Genomic DNA, 18,022 nt, shown 5'->3' with positions numbered 1-18,022 from the left:
CATGGCAATTGTTTTACTTTCTAATCTTAATTAGTATACTACATTAAACTAAGCATCGATTTGAGGAATGCTGTTCTGTTGTTTAATGTCTTGAAATGGTCGTGTACAGCTTTTTTTCCGGAAGAGAAGGCAATCCTGAATTTAGTCGCCTCATATGATCATGCAATGAGGGCATCAGGTACAATTCTAACGCCCCACCAGGCGGTGATGTCGGGAAGATCACTGAAAAGATATTCCAAAATTGAAACATTGAGCCCAAGATAACGTTTGTCCATTTCGAGTTCAATAACTCCATTACATCTAACTTTATGACACCTGCTTGTTCCGAAAAGAAAATGTATTTAGACCTATTCATGTCCATATATGTTTCTACTTGCAAACCGAAAACTATCAGGATGTGAAGAATTGCATTTTTCAGTTATTCAAAATACAAAATAAAGAAGAGGTCTGCGAAATAATACATTGTTCAATTACATTTCTATGGGACCAAACATGTCCCCTCCCCCCCTCTCACGAAAGCAGAATTATATGGAACGCCAAATTAACATACAATGTATATTCAATTAATTGAACCTATCTCTAATTGAATTGAACCTATTTTCAATTGAATTGAACCTATCTTCAATTGAATTGAACCTATCTTCAATTGAATTGAACCTACCTCTAATTGAATTAAACCTATCTCTAATTGAATTGAACCTATTTTCAATTGAATTGAACCTATCTTCAATTGAATTGAACCTATCTCTAATTGAATTAAACCTATCTCTAATTGAATTAAACCTACATATGTATCTTCAAATACAACAGATCCTTTATTAAATTTAACATATCTTCAATTCAATTAGACCTATCTTTAATTCAATTGAGCCTATCTTTAATTCGTCCCTTTCCCTATTTTTTCGTAATTGAAGATATGTTAAATTCAATTTGAGATAGGTTCAAATCAATTGAAGATAGGTTCAATTATTCTTATTTAAACTTATCTAATAGAATTGTACCTATCTTCAAATGAATTGAATCTATCTTTAATTGAATTACACCTATCTCCAATTGAATTGAACCTATCTCTAATTGAATTAAACCTATCTTTAATTGAATTGAACCTATCTTCAATTATTTTAAGATAGGATCAATTAATTGAATATATGTTAATTTGGCGTTCCATAGAATTAGATCTACCTCTTATGAAGAAAGAGAAATATATATATAGGGAATACTGCGGCTAATACAGCTCAATCATACCTTACTTAACTATTTATTCTTTACATGTCTATCTGCATAAATCATTTAAAAACTGTGACTTTTCTAAAAAGGAACCAGACTTAGCCCAGTCTACCTTAATCTCAAGAACATGACCGACAAATGAAGTCGAGTACTCTAAAAACTAAAGTGGACAGGAGAAGGATTAGGCCAAATTCAATCACTGACAAATACTATTGTACTGAGGGTAATCACGTGTTTGTTAAACCATATACTTGTAGACATGTCCCACACAAAATTGTGTGAAATTTTACTTGTATAAAAATAAGCTGCCGCTAAGCTGGATTAGGCTACCGATTTGGCGATTACTTGATAGGCCAAACTGACCTAGAATCTAGTAGTTTCTTCATATTTGTGTACCTTTATATTTAGTTTAAAAAAAAGAGAGAAAATAATGTGTCTTCTCGTTTTATAAACTAAAGTCTTTAATTCTTAAACAAGTTATAAACAAAATCACCTGACAGTTGAGGTTTTCTAAAAAGTACCGCCTACGAAACTTCGGCTATCACCACCGATTGACGTTAGGTGGCGCCTCGTACATAGGCTTCGTTGCCAAGGAAAATACCGGAAGAGGGGTATCCATGATTCTGAAAAGGTGAAAGTTACAACCAAGAAACCAAAATGTACGACGGCGAAGACTCCGATGGTCCTAAAGGAACTTTTGAAATATACAAAGCGGAGGCTGACACGCTTTACAAACAAGGGGAATACAGAAAATCTATTGAAAGTTACACCACAGTAAGTTTAAGAAAGATATGTTTCATTTCGGAATTCATTGTTTACAATGTCAGGTTGTCTTGTAGACGTTGGGTGGCTTTATTTTAAAGTTAGATATCTTTTCACGTCGGCTTTGGGTTCAGTCGTTGACAATATACTATTTAGAAAGTGTTTATCACACTAATAACTAAGAGTAATAAATAGGTATATGTTTATATAGTTACCGGTTGCAGTAGTTAAAAAAAAAGTTTTACATTGTATGCTCCATTGTATTTGCACTATGAAATTTCCTCAGATAATCAACACATATTTTGACAGGTATGGCAGATTACATGGTGGTAATTCTTAATTTTGGAAATTTGATCTTATAAGTTTAATTGTTGTGAAAATCTTGAAATTTGACAACTAAAGCGATATTCATGACATGTACATTAATAGCTGATTAGCACTTTTATTTCAGCAAGTTTATTAAAGTATACTGTACAGTAGCCTTTGTGTGGTCAATAAGCTGTGTATATTTCTTTCTATCCAAAGGCATTGGAACTACAGCCAAATGAGAAAAATACTTTGGTTGCCAGATCAAAATGCCACTTGCAACTTGGAGATACATCCAACGCTTTGATTGACGCAGAAGCATCACTTACTGATGACAAAACTTTCCACAAGGTATGTGACCCAGTAAAGAAACTTTTACAAAACCTTCCTAGGTATGAAATGCTAGGGAATCAAGGACACAGGATCACATAGATATCTAATACTCTGCCAGAACAGCTTATTTTCGAAGCTGCATCATGCTCAGTTGTCTTGAAATTGCTGATGAATTAATTTTCAAATCACTTGAGTAAAGATCAGGGATGAGACAAACAAGGCCCACACTACTGTAATACCATTACAAATTTATGCATTAAGGTTTTATTTGATGTCACAATCTTTTTCAAAATTTCTCATTTTATTAATATTGAAATGACAATTTCATGTCTTCAAAGTTGTGAATGTGAATCTTTCAGATTGATTTCTGTTGACTTTTGAGATTAAAATATTGAGATTATGATTAATGAATGATACTCTAATTTTCCATGTTTGTTGAAGATTTTTGTTGTTTCAATTTTTTGTGTTATTACTTTGATTGCAGGGTGTATACCAGAAAGCCCAGGCGCTTTACTACCAGGGCGATTTTGAAATGGCCCTTGTCTTTTACCACAGAGGGCACAAATTGCGACCAGAACTACAGGAGTTCCGTCTGGGAATACAGAAGGCTCAGGAAGCCATTGATAATTCTGTAGGATGTGAGTAAGGGGACTTGTTCAATAGATATAGAGCTGTCAGAAATTTGAGGTGCAAAAATTAAATGAGCCACCAATTAAATCAAACTTGAAGTCTTGACATAATTTCATTTTGCATTGTATCTATGATAAAATCATTGTGAAGTAAACAATTTAAACCCCAATATTTTTGGCTGAATTGTACTTGCATTGATTCAATATTTTGTGATAAGACAAGGAAAAAAGAATTGAAATTTTTTGAAAATTGTCACTTCATAAGCCTTAAAACCTAACATAGTTTTAATAGTGTATGAGAAATTATTTAGCACATGCACACATTTGTAACCAAGATCATTTCTCAATTATATCTGCACTGTTTTTAGCTCCAGACAAGGTCCAGCTGACCACAGAAGGCGATTTATCATTCTTTCAGAAACAAGATGAGGTAAGAAAATTATCAACCTCACTCGTTAAGTGTTTTATTTTAACTACACCTATATGTATACATATACAATTTTAGGATAACACTACTCATATATTTATGATACTGTCACAAGTATCCATTTTACTGATTCTATTTTTGACAGCAGTTTACAACTTCAAAAACCATATTTTCAAAACGTTATCCCCATTCTATATATAATCATATAAACTAATACAAATGACTGCAAGAAATAAAAGAAAATTGTTTGATAATTACATTTTTTTTAAGAAATTTGGGACACTGAGATAAATTATTTCAAAGAGAGGCAGGATGTTCCTCAACACTGTCACTACAAATCAGAGATATTGTAGTCCTAGCAGTGATTGATAACTTTTCAGAATTTAGCTTCAGCGGGATATGTTTGATGCAGCTAGATGTCTTTGAAAGCAAAAAAAAAAAAAAAACACTTTTTGACCCACTTTTTCTTATTCTCAGACTATAATTTTCTTATAAATCTGTGGATATACTACTGGAATTTCTTTTTTTCCCTTTTATGCCCATTTTCTCAGTTTTGAGAATCACTGTTGAGTGTTGTGATGGTCTGTTGTGTGTTGTAGAAGCGGCTCCCTAAACGAGGTGGTGGCTATGGTATGGGTCGCTCTCTGACACATGCCCCTGTCAGAAAGAGGAAGTTTGATGTCAACAGATCCCCTGGTAATGAGAAAACAATCAAACAACTCCTTGGGGAGTTATACGGTGACAGACAGTATCTGGAGAGGCTTCTTAAAGAAACAGGTAAAGATGGAACTTCAACTTAAGATCACACCTGTATACCTCATTGGTAGATGTCGTTCATATGCCTATTAATGCAATGACCAAATTGTCGAAATTTACATACTGCGACATCATAGTTATGACTATTTTACTTTTCTAACCATTAAAAAGCTTACATGATGTGCTAGCAGCAATCCTTGCTTAAATAAATTGTGAATTTTGATAAATTCTGTTACAATTTGGCATAAGGTTATATATTGTCAATTCCATAAATGTTTAATATCAGTATTGAACTGCTATACATAAATGTATGTTATAAAGGAAATATGAATGTCAATTTAACAAATACAATTTCAAATTGAAAGCTATGTAAACGGTTCATTTTTGAAACATTGGCCCTAATAGCTATGATATATGGTAATAAATATTGTTATTGTACAATTTAACAAAAAGCTTGTTTCTTAGATCCCAAAACAAACATGGGCAAGACGATATCCAACCTGGTGGAGGAGGGATTGATGTACCTGGATACACGCACAGACTTCTGGCGTCAACAGAAACCCATGTACGCCCGCAGACACGAGAAAATCATGCAGAAACATCGGTTTGAGTCCAACACAGGGAAACTTTCTCCCAACGACTACATTATCAGAGAGCTGGAGCGAATAGATCAAGGTAAGCGTCACGACAATTACAAACAAAAACAAAGACTCCAGTGTTGAATTACTGTTTTTTGAAATTATTTTTACCAAACAAGAGGAAAAAATCTTACGTAATTTATAAAGAAGTAATCATACTTCTTCCTGCTTTTAGCTAATTTTGATAGCTGCTCTTCTTGCCTCGTTATAATCTTGTCACCATTCTTACATTGTCTGTTGTGTGTAATGTAGAGTTAAATCATACAGTATGTATACAGGTTCAATTGTGACGTTATGGTGACAATCATCTGCATGGTTTATCATCAAACACTATTACATTGTATTTACTTGGTTTTGTTCAGCACAAATTGAAGGAAAGTACCAAGAAAGTTTAAAGAAAGCCCAAAGATGTTTGAGCACAGTTGAGAATTTCACAGAAGATCAGGTACCCAATAAACTCGAGGTGATCGCTAACCTCCACAGCTGTATCGGTAACGCCTACCTAGAGATGGGACAATTTGACAAAGCTCTGGAACACCATCAGATAGACTACAACATGGGAGACACACAGTAAGTATTGTATAAATACAGGGGTTTTCTGGGAGCTTTTTGGGGCCGTTAATTGCCCTATTCCCAATTGAAATTATTTCATATTCAAGCCAAATTTCTAAAATTTTCAGTTTAATCCTGAAAAATTCTTTCCCAATTCACCAATTTTCTTCCCAAAATAAAACAAAAAGGCCCTTTCCCAAATCTGTGAGAAAAGCCCTGAAATATAAGAAGGATGCATTGTAATGTCGCTCAAGATGAGGAGTACATGTTTGGGATGGTTTAGTTGTGTGGTTTGACCTCATAGCTTCATGACAATGAGATTTTTAGGTCACCCGTGACAAAGTCTCTGTTGACATATTGCGATCACCTTTTGTCCAGTGTCATGCATTGTAAGCAATTTACAAGTCCCTGTTGACATATTGCGATCACCTATTGTCCAGTGTCGTGCATTGTAAGCAATTTACATTTTCAACATTTCTCAATTACCAACAGGCCCAGGGACCTGATATTGGGTCTGTAGCATGCTGGGTTAAAGAACTATTACATTTGTTGAAATGGATAACCTTAACCTTCATTCAAATTCAAGGTCACTAGGATGTTATAGGCTAAAATCTTTAAACAACTTCTTCTCGATTAGCAAGAGGTCCAGAAATATGATATTGTATGGCCCTCTTGCATGCCTGGATGAAGGGGTACAAAGTTTGTTCAAATGAATGACCTTGACTTATATTCATGGTGACATGGGTCAAAAAAGCTTTAAATGACTTTTTTTAAATAACCAAGAGCCCAGAGGCCTGATACTGGGTTTGTAGCATGCTTGGATGAAGGGCTACAAAGTTTGTTCAAATGAATGACCTTAGCCCTCGTTCAAGGTCAGGGGGGTTAAATATGCTAAGATCAAAGACTTTTACACCTCAAGTGACCATTAAGGCTCATGGGCCTCTTCTTAGTCTTGTCAAACTCATGCTCATGAAGTCAGATGTATGATACTTAATTATATTGCTGTATATCTTTTTGACTTTCCTAAAAAGTTAATTGATAAAATGGTTCTTATTCATCAAGGAATAGGGAATTGTATTTATCTTTCACAGAAATATAATTCAGTAAGAATTAGGGACCCGGTATGAATTGCATGTATCTGATTTTAAAAGTGATAGTAATTCATGTGTTATTGTCCAAAAATTGAGCTTTTAATGATGGATCCAAATTGTTACTAATGTTATAGTTACATTATAAAATATCTTAATTTCTATTTTTTTTTTTCAGCGATCTAGAAGAAGCCAAATCCAGAGGTTTGGATAACTTAGGTCGAGTCAATGCCAGGCATGGCAACTACCAGAAAGCCATTGATGTGTAAGTCCTACTTTATTAACTTGGTCTGGTACCAATAATATTAATACAGTAGGAGAACATGGATGTTATCTCGATGAATATTTACAGAATCTTACAATGGTGTAGTGGTATTGGACTGGACTGAACTCCAGTGGCCATGTTTATGTAGTTCAGATGGTGAGAGGGTTTATCTTATGTTCAGAAGTCCCTGTATCGAATCCCTGTCTGGTCATTTCCCTCTCCTGTTTGTTATATATAAAAGTCATTCAATAAATCCATAATGTCCGCCACTAATGTATCCATTATTAAGTACAGGGCAAGAATTAGCCCTAACCCAATAACAACTGAAATTTTGTGTGCTAACTTTTCTATTGTTCAAATTTTTCGAATTCTGATTAGAATGGCTCAGGAGATAGATGAATATTAAAGTGTGTGTAAAATGATGATTTATGATTTAGTACAATAACCACTTTGCATCTAAACAGTTTAATTTCCTTTTAACAGGTGGGAACAGAAACTTCCAATGTCAAAATCAGCATTAGAAAGCACATGGTTGTACCATGAAATTGGACGATGTTATCTAGAACTTAATAAATTTGATAAAGCGAGAAATTACGGAGAAAAATCACTGACAGCAGCAGAGGAGGCAGATGATCCAATGTGGCAACTTCAGGCAACAGTCCTCATCGCTCAATCTGAAGGTGAGAGGTCCTCACAGACAAACTCAATAAATAGTCCTCATAGCTCAGTCTGAAGGTGAGAGATCCTCACAGACTAACTCAATAAACAGTCCTCATAGCTCAGTCTGAAGGTGAGAGATCCTCACAGACTAACTCAATAAATAGTCCTCATAGCTCAGTCTGAAGGTGAGAGATCCTCACAGACTAACTCAATAAATAGTCCTCATAGCTCAGTCTGAAGGTGAGAGGTCCTCACAGACTAACTCAATAAACAGTCCTCATAGCTCAGTCTGAAGGTGAGAGTCCTCACAGACTACTTCAATAAATAGTCCTCATAGCTCAATCTGAAGGTGAGAGGTCCTCACAGACTAACTCAATAAACAGTCCTCATAGCTCAGTTTGAAGGTGAGAGTCCTCACAGACAAACTGGATAAATAGTCCTCATAGCTCAGTCTCCTCACTGGCTAATTCAATATGACAACCTCATCTAATTTTTTTTAATGGTAAATTGTTGTATTCAGTTAGTATTTTTAACTGTAAATCAACATGTATTGCATGAGAAAAATAAGCAGAAGTTAAATCAAAAACATTATTTTCTCATATATATTTTTGTTTATTTATTTTATTAATATGATATGTATCGTCTTTTTTTCAGTAAAACTTGGCGATTTGAGTGGTGCATTAGCAACATTTGAAACTTCATTAGATCTAGCAAGAACACAAGGTAATGTTGGCTCCATCTGATATATACATTAATTACCTAATTTATGTTGATGTAAATTAATTGTGTTGCTGTTTTATCAGACTTCCAGGTAAAAGTTTTGAAGATCGCTGTATATGAAAGGACATGTTGGCTAACAGGTCTAGTTTGAATTGCTGTGTGTATGTGTTTAGTTCTAGCTCTGCTTTAAAAGAAGTTCGTGTTACACCTTTAAGATACTTATAATGCTGTTGCCATCGATTTAGAAAATTGACTATAGTAAAACACTGCATGGGTGTGTCCTGTCAGATCTTACTAATGGGAATTTCCTTTAGCGTAATAAGTAAGTATATATACATGTATTGGCACAATGAAAAACTAGATGGTTTGAGTTCAGTTCCTTGTAGAGGCACTCTACTGCCTCCCTGTTATAAGTACTTGTCTGGGTGTAACCTGTGTTATATAGATAAAATGGTATCAATAGTTATTATCATGAAAGGGAGACTACTCCGGGAAGCTATCTTTACCTTCAGATTTTCAATGTGGCCTGAAAATTGTATCTTTAATTTGATAAATTATATTTTCAGAATTAAGAATTATTCAATGTCTTTGTCATGTCAGAGTTATTTTGATATTTATTTTGATATAGATTATGCCCTAATTTATTTATTTTGATATAGATCATGGTCATTATGCCCAAATTTATTTATTTTAATAGATTATGCCTAAATTTATTTATTTTGATATCATTATGCCCAATTTTATTGATATTGAGTCAATCAATTCAGATACTCATATCTATTTATTGTAATAATTATTTTAATATTTTCAGGTGATACATCAGCAGAGACGGCCATTAAAAAAGCAATAGAAGAGGTGAACGCAAAAATAGCTAAAGGTGGGTCTAGAGGTTCGGGCAAAAGTACGGATTCTGGTATGAAAAAGACTGAAACAAAAACTGACAAGGAACTAGACATGAACAGTTCGAGTCTAGAACGAGTAGACACAAAGATGGAGGAAACAAAAAAAGAGGAGGAAGCAGAAGAAAAAGAGAGAATAGAACAAGAAAAGAAAGAAGAAGAACGAAAAGAACAGGAGAGGAAAGAGGAGGAGGAACGAAAAGAAAAAGAAAGAATAGAAAAAGAGAGAATAGAAAAAGAAAAACAGGAAGAAAGGAAAGAACAAGAAAGAAAAGATAAAGAGGAAAAAGAAAAGGCTGATCGAGAAAAAGAGGAGCAGAAAAAAGAAACAGGTTTGTTGGAAAGTTAAGAATTATGCAAGAAAAAAATGGTAATTTTGGTGTTCTATAGATGTACTAAAATCTCTGTGGTTCTTTCTTTAGGATGAAACTTTTACTTTCTATCACTACTGACTGATTGAGAAAATTCATACTTATGTGTATTACGGAATGCTTGTAAGCATTCGTACTGTGATGTTTTGATAATTATTTTTCATTAGAAATTAATACACACTTGTAAATGTAACACTAGTGTTATGTTTATTTCTGGTCCCGTTGTTACAAGTATACTAATCTTTAAAAGCATATCAGATAGATAACATAATAAGATAACTATTTTATTTTCTTTGTAAAAAATACAATTCAATTATTTGTAATTGAAAAGAAACTATTACTGAAGCAGAGATGTTGTGTATTAGAACGACTGTTTTGGTTTGATCAGTATATCTTTGCTTTACACAATTCACTAACATTTATATCTTTATGAAATTTTCTTGCACATTTCTTTCTTTCTTCTTCCTGTTCTGTCATTCCTATCTCTGTTTCTCTTTAACATTTCTTTTCTTTTCCTTCTGTACCGTTTTTCATATCTTCCTTTTTTCTGCTTTCTTTTTCGTTTTACTCCTCTCTTTGCTGTCTTTTAGTCTTTTGAATCTTTTCTCTCCCAACCTCTTTAGTAACTATAATGAAGTTCACTAATGAGAAAAAATGACTGCCATTTCAGTAGTCTATAGTATTAACTTAAAATATTTAATTTTATTGTTATCTTCATGTGATGTTTTTCAAAATAGTTGAGTTAATTAAATGAAGACATTTCGTCTTAATAAAAATGTGACTTGTCCAAGGACACAGCTATGACTTACAAGTATATATAGTTTCACGTCATAAATAACTACGCCATAATTACCTCCCTTGATCAGGAATCGCAACTCCTATGTTTTCTGTCAAGAATGAATTAAGTTTCATTTGTAGCACACATAACTACAAAGATACATGAAAACAACATAGCAACATAGGGTGATTTTTTATATTGACATATTTACTGAATTTTCAAATGAATTATATTGTTTGTTGTTTTTTAGATGAAGAGGATAAAGGAGAAGAAGAATGATATTCAGCAAGAACATTTAAATGATTACATCACAAGTCAACTTACCAGTGATAACACGGAAACATCGGGTATACAACATTAACGATATATCTCCACGAAACATTTGTTAGATTTGGATTTTATAAAACAGTTAATAAAATACTAATGTCAGCATTATTGTATTACATCAACATTTTAATTGATTAGAGATTATGAGTGTACCTCACTTGTCTAGTCTTTGATAGTAAATATTGCCTTTTAATATCACCACTATTGTGCAAAAAGTATTTCGAGTGTAATGAAAACATCTCATCCATTTGAAAGCGGGAAAATATTGTCGTTAAAATCTGTATGAATGGACAATAATAAAGGGCAATTGAAGATAGAAAAAAACTAGTCAGTTTTAAAGAGATTAACTTGCCTGTTTATTTTTTTTTGACATACCGTATGGTATGATTTCACGTATGTGCCAAATTAATAGGAATACTGTAAAATTGTACAATTATTATACATTTATTTTTTGTACATAAAGATAAGAATTTGTGGCCAAATTGATAGTTATTTTACATATATCAAATGAAATATGTATATTTTATGGTGACTAAATGAAAATAATGATATAATTGCCAAATGAGAAATGATTTAATTAAATTTTTAGTTTGAGGAATGATATTTTTTGTCTTTGTTTTATTTAAGCTGTTGTGTGGCTCACAGTGAGGTCTGTTAATCTATTACCTATTACTGTTGTGAAGATGGAAACATTACCCCAGATCTCCTAGTTACATCAATCCATCTTTTAGTTACCTCCATCCATCTCCAAATTTCTTCTGTCCATCTTAGTTAATCAACCTGTCTCCTAGTTACTTAGATCCACCCCTAGATACCTAGATCCACCCCTAGATACCTAGATCCACCTCCTAGTTAACTCTATCCATCTCTTAGTTACCTAGATCCATCTCCTTGTTACCTCGATCCATCACCTAGTTACCTCTATCCATCTCCTAGTTACCTAGATCCATCTCCTAGTTACCTCGATCCATCACCTAGTTACCTCTATCCATCTCCTAGTCACCTAGATCCACCCCCTTGTTACTTAGGTCCATCTCTTAGTTACCTAGATCCATCTCCTTGTTACCTCGATCCATCACCTAGTTACCTCTATCCATCTCCTAGTTACCTAGATCCACCCCCTTGTTACTTAGGTCCATCTCTTAGTTACCTAGATCCATCTCCTTGTTACCTCTATCCATCTCCTAGTTACTTAGATCCACCTCCTAGTTACCTAGATCCATCTCCTTGTTACTCGATCCATCTCCTAGTTATCAAGATCCATCTCCTAGTTAACTCGATCCATCTCCTAGTTACCTAGATCCACCTCCTACTTACCTCGATCCATCTCCTAGTTACCTAGATCCATCTCCTAGTTACCTAGATCCATCTCCTAGTTACCTAGATCCACCTCCTAGTTACCTTGATCCATCTCCTAGTTACCTAGATCCATCTCCTAGTTACCTTGATCCATCTCCTAGTTACCTAGATCCACCTCCTACTTACCTCGATCCATCTCCTAGTTACCTAGATCCATCTCCTAGTTACCTAGATCCATCTCCTAGTTACCTAGATCCACCTAGTTACCTAGATCCATCTCCTAGTTACCTTGATCCATCTCCTAGTTACCTAGATCCATCTCCTAGTTACCTAGATCCATCTCCTAGTTACCTAGATCCACCTCCTAGTTACCTAGATCCACCTCCTAGTTACCTTGATCCACCTCCTAGTTACCTAGATCCATCTCCTAGTTACCTCGATCCATCTCCTAGTTACCTTAACCCATCTCCTAGTTACCTCGGTCCCTCTCCTAGTTACCTCGGTCCCTCTCCTAGTTACCTAGATCCATCTCCTAGTTACCTCGATCCATCTCCTAGTTACCTCGATCCATCTCCTAGTTACCTCGATCCATCTCCTAGTTACCTTGATATATCTCCTAGTTACCTTGATCTATCTCCTAGTTACCTTGATCCATCTCCTAGTTACCTAGATCCACCTCCTAGTTACCTAGATCCATCTCCTAGTTACCTTGATCCATCTCCTAGTTACCTAGATCCATCTCCTAGTTACCTAGATCCACCTCCTAGTTACCTAGATCCATCTCCTAGTTACCTAGATCCACCTCCTAGTTACCTAGATCCACCTCCTAGTTACCTTGATCCACCTCCTAGTTACCTAGATCCATCTCCTAGTTACCTAGATCCATCTCCTAGTTACCTAGATCCACCTCCTAGTTACCTAGATCCATCTCCTAGTTACCTTGATCCATCTCCTAGTTACCTAGATCCATCTCCTAGTTACCTAGATCCATCTCCTAGTTACCTTGATCCATCTCCTAGTTACCTAGATCCATCTCCTAGTTACCTTGATCCATCTCCTAGTTACCTTGATCCATCTCCTAGTTACCTAGATCCATCTCCTAGTTACCTAGATCCATCTCCTAGTTACCTAGATCCATCTCCTAGTTACCTAGATCCACCTCCTAGTTACCTAGATCCACCTCCTAGTTACCTTGATCCACCTCCTAGTTACCTAGATCCATCTCCTAGTTACCTAGATCCACCTCCTAGTTACCTAGATCCACCTCCTAGTTACCTAGATCCACCTCCTAGTTACCTTGATCCATTTCCTAGTTACCTAGATCCATCTCCTAGTTACCTTGATCCATCTCCTAGTTACCTAGATCCACCTCCTAGTTACCTAGATCCACATCCTAGTTACCTAGATCCATCTCCTAGTTACCTAGATCCACCTCCTAGTTACCTAGATCCATCTCCTAGTTACCTAGATCCACCTCCTAGTTACCTAGATCCACCTCCTAGTTACCTAGATCCACCTCCTAGTTACCTAGATCCATCTCCTAGTTACCTAGATCCACCTCCTAGTTACCTAGATCCATCTCCTAGTTACCTAGATCCATCTCCTAGTTACCTTGATCCATCTCCTAGTTACCTAGATCCACCTCCTACTTACCTCGATCCATCTCCTAGTTACCTAGATCCATCTCCTAGTTACCTAGATCCATCTCCTAGTTACCTAGATCCATCTCCTAGTTACCTAGATCCACCTCCTAGTTACCTAGATCCACCTCCTAGTTACCTTGATCCACCTCCTAGTTACCTAGATCCATCTCCTAGTTACCTCGATCCATCTCCTAGTTACCTTAACCCATCTCCTAGTTACCTCGGTCCCTCTCCTAGTTACCTAGATCCATCTCCTAGTTACCTCGATCCATCTCCTAGTTACCTTGATCCATCTCCTAGTTACCTTGATCCATCTCCTAGTTACCTCGATCCATCTCCTAGTTACCTTGATCCATCTCCTAGTTACCTAGATCCACCTCCTAGTTACCTAGATCCATCTCCTAGTTACCTTGATCCATCTCCTAGTTACCTAGATCCATCTCCTAGTTACCTAGATCCACCTCCTAGTTACCTAGATCCATCTCCTAGTTACCTAGATCCACCTCCTAGTTACCTAGATCCACCTCCTAGTTACCTTGATCCACCTCCTAGTTACCTAGATCCATCTCCTAGTTACCTAGATCCATCTCCTAGTTACCTAGATCCACCTCCTAGTTACCTAGATCCATCTCCTAGTTACCTTGATCCATCTCCTAGTTACCTAGATCCATCTCCTAGTTACCTAGATCCATCTCCTAGTTACCTAGATCCATCTCCTAGTTACCTTGATCCATCTCCTAGTTACCTTGATCCATCTCCTAGTTACCTAGATCCACCTCCTAGTTACCTAGATCCATCTCCTAGTTACCTTGATCCATCTCCTAGTTACCTCGATCCATCACCTAGTTACCTCTATCCATCTCCTAGTCACCTAGATCCACCCCCTTGTTACTTAGGTCCATCTCTTAGTTACCTAGATCCATCTCCTTGTTACCTCGATCCATCACCTAGTTACCTCTATCCATCTCCTAGTTACCTAGATCCACCCCCTTGTTACTTAGGTCCATCTCTTAGTTACCTAGATCCATCTCCTTGTTACCTCTATCCATCTCCTAGTTACTTAGATCCACCTCCTAGTTACCTAGATCCATCTCCTTGTTACTCGATCCATCTCCTAGTTATCAAGATCCATCTCCTAGTTAACTCGATCCATCTCCTAGTTACCTAGATCCACCTCCTACTTACCTCGATCCATCTCCTAGTTACCTAGATCCATCTCCTAGTTACCTAGATCCATCTCCTAGTTACCTAGATCCACCTCCTAGTTACCTTGATCCATCTCCTAGTTACCTAGATCCATCTCCTAGTTACCTTGATCCATCTCCTAGTTACCTAGATCCACCTCCTATTTACCTCGATCCATCTCCTAGTTACCTAGATCCATCTCCTAGTTACCTAGATCCATCTCCTAGTTACCTAGATCCACCTAGTTACCTCGATCCATCTCCTAGTTACCTTGATCCATCTCCTAGTTACCTTGATCCATCTCCTAGTTACCTAGATCCATCTCCTAGTTACCTAGATCCACCTCCTAGTTACCTAGATCCACCTCCTAGTTACCTTGATCCACCTCCTAGTTACCTAGATCCATCTCCTAGTTACCTCGATCCATCTCCTAGTTACCTTAACCCATCTCCTAGTTACCTCGGTCCCTCTCCTAGTTACCTCGGTCCCTCTCCTAGTTACCTAGATCCATCTCCTAGTTACCTCGATCCATCTCCTAGTTACCTCGATCCATCTCCTAGTTACCTTGATCCATCTCCTAGTTACCTTGATATATCTCCTAGTTACCTTGATCTATCTCCTAGTTACCTTGATCCATCTCCTAGTTACCTAGATCCACCTCCTAGTTACCTAGATCCATCTCCTAGTTACCTTGATCCATCTCCTAGTTACCTAGATCCATCTCCTAGTTACCTAGATCCACCTCCTAGTTACCTAGATCCATCTCCTAGTTACCTAGATCCACCTCCTAGTTACCTAGATCCACCTCCTAGTTACCTAGATCCACCTCCTAGTTACCTAGATCCATCTCCTAGTTACCTAGATCCATCTCCTAGTTACCTAGATCCACCTCCTAGTTACCTAGATCCATCTCCTAGTTACCTTGATCCATCTCCTAGTTACCTAGATCCATCTCCTAGTTACCTAGATCCATCTCCTAGTTACCTTGATCCATCTCCTAGTTACCTAGATCCATCTCCTAGTTACCTTGATCCATCTCCTAGTTACCTTGATCCATCTCCTAGTTACCTAGATCCATCTCCTAGTTACCTAGATCCATCTCCTAGTTACCTAGATCCATCTCCTAGTTACCTAGATCCACCTCCTAGTTACCTAGATCCACCTCCTAGTTACCTTGATCCACCTCCTAGTTACCTAGATCCATCTCCTAGTTACCTAGATCCACCTCCTAGTTACCTAGATCCACCTCCTAGTTACCTAGATCCACCTCCTAGTTACCTTGATCCATTTCCTAGTTACCTAGATCCATCTCCTAGTTACCTTGATCCATCTCCTAGTTACCTAGATCCACCTCCTAGTTACCTAGATCCACCTCCTAGTTACCTAGATCCACATCCTAGTTACCTAGATCCATCTCCTAGTTACCTAGATCCACCTCCTAGTTACCTAGATCCATCTCCTAGTTACCTAGATCCACCTCCTAGTTACCTAGATCCACCTCCTAGTTACCTAGATCCACCTCCTAGTTACCTAGATCCATCTCCTAGTTACCTAGATCCACCTCCTAGTTACCTAGATCCATCTCCTAGTTACCTAGATCCATCTCCTAGTTACCTTGATCCATCTCCTAGTTACCTAGATCCACCTCCTACTTACCTCGATCCATCTCCTAGTTACCTAGATCCATCTCCTAGTTACCTAGATCCATCTCCTAGTTACCTAGATCCATCTCCTAGTTACCTAGATCCACCTCCTAGTTACCTAGATCCACCTCCTAGTTACCTTGATCCACCTCCTAGTTACCTAGATCCATCTCCTAGTTACCTCGATCCATCTCCTAGTTACCTTAACCCATCTCCTAGTTACCTCGGTCCCTCTCCTAGTTACCTAGATCCATCTCCTAGTTACCTCGATCCATCTCCTAGTTACCTTGATCCATCTCCTAGTTACCTTGATCTATCTCCTAGTTACCTTGATCCATCTCCTAGTTACCTTGATCCATCTCCTAGTTACCTAGATCCACCTCCTAGTTACCTAGATCCATCTCCTAGTTACCTTGATCCATCTCCTAGTTACCTAGATCCATCTCCTAGTTACCTAGATCCACCTCCTAGTTACCTAGATCCATCTCCTAGTTACCTAGATCCACCTCCTAGTTACCTAGATCCACCTCCTAGTTACCTTGATCCACCTCCTAGTTACCTAGATCCATCTCCTAGTTACCTAGATCCATCTCCTAGTTACCTAGATCCACCTCCTAGTTACCTAGATCCATCTCCTAGTTACCTTGATCCATCTCCTAGTTACCTAGATCCATCTCCTAGTTACCTAGATCCATCTCCTAGTTACCTAGATCCATCTCCTAGTTACCTTGATCCATCTCCTAGTTACCTTGATCCATCTCCTAGTTACCTAGATCCACCTCCTAGTTACCTAGATCCATCTCCTAGTTACCTTGATCCATCTCCTAGTTACCTAGATCCATCTCCTAGTTACCTAGATCCACCTCCTAGTTACCTAGATCCATCTCCTAGTTACCTAGATCCACCTCCTAGTTACCTAGATCCACCTCCTAGTTACCTTGATCCACCTCCTAGTTACCTAGATCCATCTCCTAGTTACCTAGATCCATCTCCTAGTTACCTAGATCCACCTCCTAGTTACCTAGATCCATCTCCTAGTTACCTTGATCCATCTCCTAGTTACCTAGATCCATCTCCTAGTTACCTAGATCCATCTCCTAGTTACCTAGATCCATCTCCTAGTTACCTTGATCCATCTCCTAGTTACCTATATCCATCTCCTAGTTACCTTGATCCATCTCCTAGTTACCTTGATCCATCTCCTAGTTACCTAGATCCATCTCCTAGTTACCTAGATCCACCTCCTAGTTACCTAGATCCATCTCCTAGTTACCTAGATCCACCTCCTAGTTACCTAGATCCACCTCCTAGTTACCTAGATCCACCTCCCAGTTACCTAGATCCATCTCCTAGTTACCTAGATCCACCTCCTAGTTACCTAGATCCACATCCTAGTTACCTAGATCCATCTCCTAGTTACCTAGATCCACCTCCTAGTTACCTAGATCCACCTCCTAGTTACCTAGATCCACCTCCTAGTTACCTAGATCCATCTCCTAGTTACCTAGATCCAC

At 37.4% G+C, this 18,022-nt stretch overlaps 1 protein-coding gene across 1 annotated transcript; it reads left to right on the top strand.

Moving 5' to 3' along the window:
- Nucleotides 1–1,800: 1,800 nt before the first annotated feature.
- On the top strand, nucleotides 1,801–10,758 carry LOC117322501 (tetratricopeptide repeat protein 25-like). The gene is made up of 12 exons (XM_033877457.1): nucleotides 1,801–2,001; nucleotides 2,515–2,646; nucleotides 3,113–3,266; nucleotides 3,626–3,687; nucleotides 4,284–4,461; nucleotides 4,906–5,115; nucleotides 5,441–5,648; nucleotides 6,897–6,983; nucleotides 7,467–7,663; nucleotides 8,298–8,366; nucleotides 9,175–9,594; nucleotides 10,662–10,758. Exons 1-12 carry the CDS (start codon nucleotides 1,885–1,887, stop codon nucleotides 10,688–10,690), a joined length of 1,863 nt encoding a protein of 620 aa, XP_033733348.1. The 5' UTR covers nucleotides 1,801–1,884; the 3' UTR covers nucleotides 10,691–10,758.
- The last annotated feature ends 7,264 nt before the right edge of the window (nucleotides 10,759–18,022 follow it).

Source organism: Pecten maximus, chromosome 2 (genome assembly GCF_902652985.1).
Source record: "Pecten maximus chromosome 2, xPecMax1.1, whole genome shotgun sequence".
Classification (NCBI taxonomy): Eukaryota; Metazoa; Mollusca; class Bivalvia; order Pectinida; family Pectinidae; genus Pecten; species Pecten maximus.
This window is presented reverse-complemented; position numbering and strand designations above follow the sequence as displayed.